This window comes from Pundamilia nyererei, unplaced genomic scaffold (assembly GCF_000239375.1).
Source record: "Pundamilia nyererei isolate P.nyererei 1_Seehausen unplaced genomic scaffold, PunNye1.0 scaffold00113, whole genome shotgun sequence".
In the NCBI taxonomy this organism is placed as follows: Eukaryota; Metazoa; Chordata; class Actinopteri; order Cichliformes; family Cichlidae; genus Pundamilia; species Pundamilia nyererei.
Genome location: NW_005187514.1, coordinates 2,126,341 through 2,133,065, shown reverse-complemented (window position 1 = coordinate 2,133,065; position 6,725 = coordinate 2,126,341). Strand labels below are relative to the sequence as shown.

General features: G+C 38.1%; 1 protein-coding gene across 1 annotated transcript in view; it reads left to right on the top strand.

Moving 5' to 3' along the window:
- msh3 (mutS homolog 3 (E. coli)) overlaps positions 1–6,725 on the top strand; it is a 52,952-nt gene that overhangs the window by 5,763 nt on the left and 40,464 nt on the right. The window contains exons 9-11 of the mRNA XM_013913055.1: positions 4,338–4,447; positions 4,615–4,729; positions 5,290–5,374. Coding sequence (XP_013768509.1) covers positions 4,338–4,447; positions 4,615–4,729; positions 5,290–5,374 — 310 coding nt within the window. The remainder of the gene's footprint in view (positions 1–4,337; positions 4,448–4,614; positions 4,730–5,289; positions 5,375–6,725) is intronic.

Below are 6,725 nucleotides of genomic sequence, written 5' to 3'. Positions count from 1 at the left end.
AGCTGACGGCTGGTAACTGTGCAGGGGCGGATCTAGCAAAGTTTAGCCAGGGGGGCCGATAGGGCATGAACAGGGAAAAGGGGGCACAAAGACATACTTTTCTTTCTTATTCTCATTTAAAATGTCTCTCTTTTAATAAATAATTATCTGAATCGTACACCCAAAGTTTTAATCTTATGCAAAATGTATAGAAGTCCATTACTGCATAGAGTAACTGTTAAGTCTAATATACCCTAGTAAGCTATAGTACTTTTTCCTTTGGGAAGGTACGATCTGTGCAGTCTGCAGTTCTGTAGAAGAAAGATGTTGAATCTATTTAATATTTCTTAAAAAATAATTTATTTCTGTGCATTTTTTTTTCACACTGCATCAAATTAAAGTTGATTACGTCGATTAAGCATCATAGGATGGGGAGTGGTTCCCTATTTTTTATTTTTTTTGCTGGGAGTTATTAGCAACCCTATTAGTTAGGTTGCTTAATATTTCTGCTAAGTACTCTTTAAAATACCAGAATAGGGAGGATGGTGCAGGTTTAAGTTTATTAGACTGATCAGTATTGCTGAACTATTTTGGGTGCAGTGTATTTTTTACATACAGGTATAACAGAATAGCTTTAGTGTTGTTGTTTATTTAAACTTGAGTATGAACTTATACAAAATGCAGCAAGATATTAAAAAAAGTTTTATTGATTAAAAAACACACTATATTGGATTCATATCGGTATCGGCAGATATCCAAATTTATGATATCGGTATCGGTATCGGACATAAAAAAGTGGTATCGTGCCATCTCTAATAAGATACTAATCTGAAAACTTTAATCTGCATGCTATGCATGTTAACCTCTGATCTCTTGGTTGTAACCTTCTGCTTTTCTGATTTTCATTTATTTTTCACCATCAGGGCAAACTTGGCATTACCACAAGGCATATTTTACCAGTTTTTTGCTGTGGTGTCAGGATGGTTTTGATGACTTTGTCAGGTTTTCCTCTGTAGTGTCAGAGTTGGGATTTCAAACCCTAACTCTTTTTGTCTGCGTGAAGTGTCTTTAGGAAAGATGCTAAACCCCAGGTTGCCCCTTATGCTGCCAGTGGGGTGTGCTTGAGAAGTGTCCATTTACCATCTGCTGCTATTATATGCTGCTTACACAATACTGTGCAAGTTGTAGTCCCAGTATCAAAAGTAGCATTTTTTTTCTTGTACAGTACATAAACAGGGTTTTCTGTGAGCTGATGGTACCTAATTTGTCTACACTAGTGGCTCTACAAACAGCAGTGTAATTTTGACCTGAAATATTTCAGGATTATTGGATATTTTATGATGAAACCTTAATATAATCTTTCACACCCCAGAAGATCAGTCCTAAAGACTCTGATGATCTGTTAACCTTTTAGCCAGGAGCCCATAAACTTGATTTTTGGTGATTTTGAGTTAAATTCCTCAACAACTGTGCATTGTTAATACACCAGTAGACTAAATCTAAACAAAGTTACCAGATCTAAAGAGTGTAGCCAATGTGGAAGTGCTTTACACCTCAATTCTTTCTAATGGCCAGCAGGGAGTGACTTCTCCGCTTGAATAGTTAACAGTTTAGTTTCTTGTGCCCTATGTTGACACTTTCCTGACGTGTTTTAGCTATGATCTCAATCAGTAGCTTACAGTCTTACTGAACACAACATGTTAACTTGTAAATTGCGGTCACCAAATTGATGACAGCAAATAAAAGCTTAGCAAGAAGCTTTACAACAGGGTTTGCTGCTAGCCAGCCGCTAATGTTTCAGTTGTTATGCCCATCTTTTATATACAGTCTCTGTATGACACACAGACATTCATAGTCCCCAGATAATGAATCATAATCACTTCGATGATCCTCTGACCTTTTCTTTTGCACTATAACCACATCAAAATTTTAACTAGTTTAGTAAATGAGTTTTTTACGTTGTTGACCTGGTTTAAAAATAATAGAATGTTGACGTTTTTTCAACTATATATCAACCTCAGAACGTTATTATTTACACTTTTGGCATAGGGGTATCAAGCCTATTTTAATTCATGCACCATATCCAAGAGATACATTATGAAAATGGTCATATTTATGGATTCATCCACAAATATATGTTAACAGCCTAACATATTTTAAGATAAAAAGTGCAGTTTTGGTAATATATCATTGTTTTCCATATTCACTCAGACTTTTATTGTTACAAAGAAAAGTTGCTGTTGTAATTGAAAGAAACTGCTCTGTTTGTATGGCTTTTAGCTTTAACACTCTTGTTCAGCTGTGGTAACACACATAGTTAATTACTTTACCCATAAGAACTGGCAGTAATGCTTATGAAATTACCAGTTTGGACAACCACTCTTTAGCAGATTTATTCTTTACAACTTGGGACACAAAACTTATAAATACAGCCATCTTTATCTGCACACATTTGCATTTGAGCCCATGCAGCAGACTCTACTGGCACCTTCAGGCTGTATATTTGACATCCTTTGTTTAGTTTAAAATGATAAGAGCTGCTGCGCTGGCTGCAGACTCTTTCTATTGTTTAGATGAAATGAAATCCGATCCAATCAAAGCTATCTGTAATTTAGATATCAGCTGAGTCGAGACGAGTTATGAAGAAGTCAAACCCCCAGTTGTTTGTTTCTTTACAGTTTCCTACAACCCATCTTCACCTTGGTGGGTCCTGTTAGGGATTCTGCAGAGATGCAACACTGCACTCTCATCCGAATCGATACCTGCAGTTGTCGCTTTTCTTGTAAATCTCAAAATATTTTTTGATTTTGAAAAAAAAAAAAAGGTTAAGGCTGTGAGTTGTACATTATGTCGTCTATTGATCATTTTACATAATCCTTACTCCCAGTCCAAACAGTAGCTGAAGTGAAATATGATGAAGTAAGTGTGTGTGTGTGTATGTGTGGGCATTAGTCCAGAGCCACGTGTTTGCCTTGGTTGCCCTGGCAACAACTGTGCAGACAAAGTAACAGAGTCCTTGAAAGCAGCAGTGCCAAAAGAGTGAATATAGCAAAACGGAGATCCTCCGACGGATCTCCATTTTGCATCGAGGAAATGCAGTGAAAATGTGTTCAGGTGTGCGTGACTGAGGTTTGCATTTCTGTGTATAGACTCTAGTTAAACAAAAGGATGGCTGGAACATGCAGTCCAGCTATGTGAATGTTTTTCTCTCAGAGGAAGATGTTCTTGAAGTCTTGAGCCTCCTTGTATTTCTTTATACTTTTCCAAAGAGCCAGACTTTCTTATAATTTATTAAAGTGGTCTTGAGCTATAGTTCTCCAGCCTCTCTGAAGGGCTTTCAAAGTTTTTCTTTGGACTTGGCTGACTTTTCTCTCATTTTCAATTTAGTTCTTGAAGTTGACCATTTTCAGGGAATGTTTTTCTTGATTGTTCAGCCACTTAACACCAACCAATGACTCAAAAGCAAAAATTAAAGTCACCAAACTCAATGGATGAAACAGTTGTGCCTACGCATAACAATATACCGAAGAACCTTTTTGACCCTTCAGCTGATCCATCTACTATTGACTGGAATCGTCATCATAAATGGGCTCAATGGCTGTTAAGGAGCCATTCTTAAAGAAGGGAATTAGGGAGAAAAGGCTGAGCTATGCCAAATTATAGAAGGACTGGACTTACAACTACTGCAACAGGTCTTATGAACCCAAATCTTCATCGATATGCACGGAGATGGCAAAGAGAGACATGTAACAATTAGTGTCTGCAGCAAACTGTAAAACATGGTGGAGGTGTGTTTTAGGTATGCATTTCAACCAGTAGTGCTGGGAATCTTGTCAAAATTGTTGACATATATGGACAGAAAAACACACAATTGAACACTATCAGTCTGGGATTGGCCTCCCCAGAGTTCTACTTCATTAGTAAACAGTGATTATCTCAAAATAGAGCAAAACAAAGGGCAGCTAAGCTAGCATCCAAAGAAAAGCTTTGAATCTCCTTTGAGAAGCTTGGAGAACGATTCCTGAAGACTGCTTAAAGAAATTACACGCAAGCTTGCCTTAGAGAGCTCAGGCTATGTTGAAGAATAAAGGGGGTTCATACCAAATATTGAATTTCAACCTCATAATTGTTTAGACTTTGTGTACTGTGTTTCCATTTATGTTTGTACCTGTATCAATAAATCACTGCCCGTGTTTCTCATTTCTTAAGAGAAATGTTAAGAAATAATAGTAGTTCAAGACTGTTGCACACAGTACTGCATATATTCTTTATCTCTGTATCTGTACAGTCACTAATCTCTGATATTAATGCTGTTGTGTTGTTATAAATAAATAAAGTTTGTGATTGTTTTCCTTCAGCGCTCAGGCTGACGACAGAGTCAGAGTAGAGAGGAGGGACAGCGCTGAGTTTGAGTTTGCCTCGGCAATGAACACAGTCACCTCGTTCTACTGTCACATCCAGGCGAAAGGTGTGTATGCTTGTGTCACTGCAACGCTTTTGTTTTTCCTGTTACACTATGATCGCCTCAGTTACTCACATCCTGTCATTGAGAGCACAGTAGATGTGTCTGAGGAGTGGGCTCATGACTCATGGCTGTGTGTTGATGTTGCATGTTTTTATGTGTGTGTCCTCCAGGCTCTCGCTCTCTGTCGAGCGTCGCGTCCCTGGAGAGCCCAGTGATCAGCTGTCTGGGGCTGCTCATCCAGTACCTTCAAGAATTCAACTTGGAGCGAGTTCTTAGAAGTGAAAGGTACATGAAAACAAACATTCAGCAACATAGCCTGCGACTGTATTCATCCATTGTTTCCACTGAGCAGACAAAAATATAATTTTCAGGTTTTAAAATTCTGTTATCAATAATTTTTTGTAGTTTTAAAGCAAAAATTCTTAAGCTAACATTTGTTGGTTTCCATTTTGCCAGCTTTGGTTCTTTTCTTCGACTTTCGACCAATCAAGACAAGATATTTGGATATGTCACTGTAGAATCTGGGAACGTGTTGTGGATATTTTCTTTGGTTCTGTTCTTTGACATTTCAGATAGATACTGAAAGATCAATCGATACATTAATCTATACTGAAAATGATTGTTATTTCCTTCCCTGGTTCTGGCATTTCCTAGGGATTAACAGGTTATGTGTAACAAAAAGAATGACAGTATTGTTTTATTTTAAATCTTATTTTACATTTGATGTGAACACCAGTGTTTATACACCAGGAAAGGGAAAATAATATCTTGTATTACTTTAATCCCTGTAATAGAAACAAAATGTCATCATGCTATATTTTTATATGAGTTTGTACTTCCTGCAGCTCCTTCCGGCGTCTGACCTGCGAGTCGGAGATTATGACTCTGAGCGCTGGCACTCTCCGAAATCTAGAAATACTCAACAATCAGGTAAATATTCACATCTGAGCTGGAAGTCTTGACCACTGATTAAACATAACAAAGGGTGATGGCTGTCTCTATGATAAATGGTTTGCACTGCACCGTACAGTATAGTCCTCTGGTGTGTAGTAATCGGTAAACGGAAACATCTGCACCAGATTTTCGTCTGGCAGGTTCAGCTATTTGAATCGCATTGGCCTGGCCATCAGCATTACACAGCGTGTAAACGTTTCCCTTTCAAAGCAATGTTGTTGGTAGTATATTTTAAAATGTTTTGATCAAACCTTTACATTGTTAGCTTATAATCGCATTGCAATTGGCTATCATTACACCAGGCAAAGTCAAAATTTGAAACTTGTGTGTCTTTTGCTTTGACGCTCCATTTAAATCAGTCTGTAGTTGTTATGTCTGCTGTGCAAGTTTGACTCACAACCAAGCCTCAACACCACTGCTATAGCTATTGAATAACAATACACTGCTCAAAAAGGAGCTGTAGGAACTGCCAGCATAGTCTCAGCACATGAGGCAGGGTGTTGTAAGGCCCCAGGATTTAACACAAAAACTACTGCACCAACATAAAGTCTGACAATGGGGCCAAGGATTTCATACTGAAACTTAATGGCTGTTAGGATACCATTGCTTAACCTGTAGAAGTCTGTGTCCCTCCATGGACATGACCAGCACTGACCTATCACCGGTCATCCTGAGCGATGTTATAACATTTACCACAGCTTCTCAATACCAATCGGGTTCCACGGTGCTGGGCAGTGAGTCACTCCCCCATTCTCTTGAGACGGTGCTGTGAGACCTTCTGGCAATGACATGTACTGAAATTTAATTGACTTGATGCTACACACTTAAAATGTTTTTTTTTTATACTTTTCTTAAACAACAAGATGTGATGAACATTTCCTGGATTTGGCTCATGAAACAAAAACTATACCTGATTTAAATTTGATCAATCATTGTCCCATTGTCTGACTGGAACTACTGGTCTTTTTAGATTGGTGCTTACAAATCCTGTTTTGTCGCCTTGCTTTTGCCTGATTTTCATTTAAGAGAAATTGAGGTGAGGTCTAGATTGTGGTGATTGGTAAAAATGAAAAATCAATTTCCTGTGTGCGGGTGCATGATAGCTCTCCAAAGGAATAGACTTCACTGAATCCTATTGCTCACCAAATGGTACAATATTGACAGTCTAACCAATGAATATGGGGGTTGTAGGAGCAAACTTAGCAAGTTCAGAGGATGCTTTGTCTGTGCTTGAACCCTTTTTGATTGAAAACCTCTAAAAACTGGTCTGTTTTAGAGACCCAGCTATGATCTTTCAAATGAAAGGAAGACCACTTGAAAAAGCACC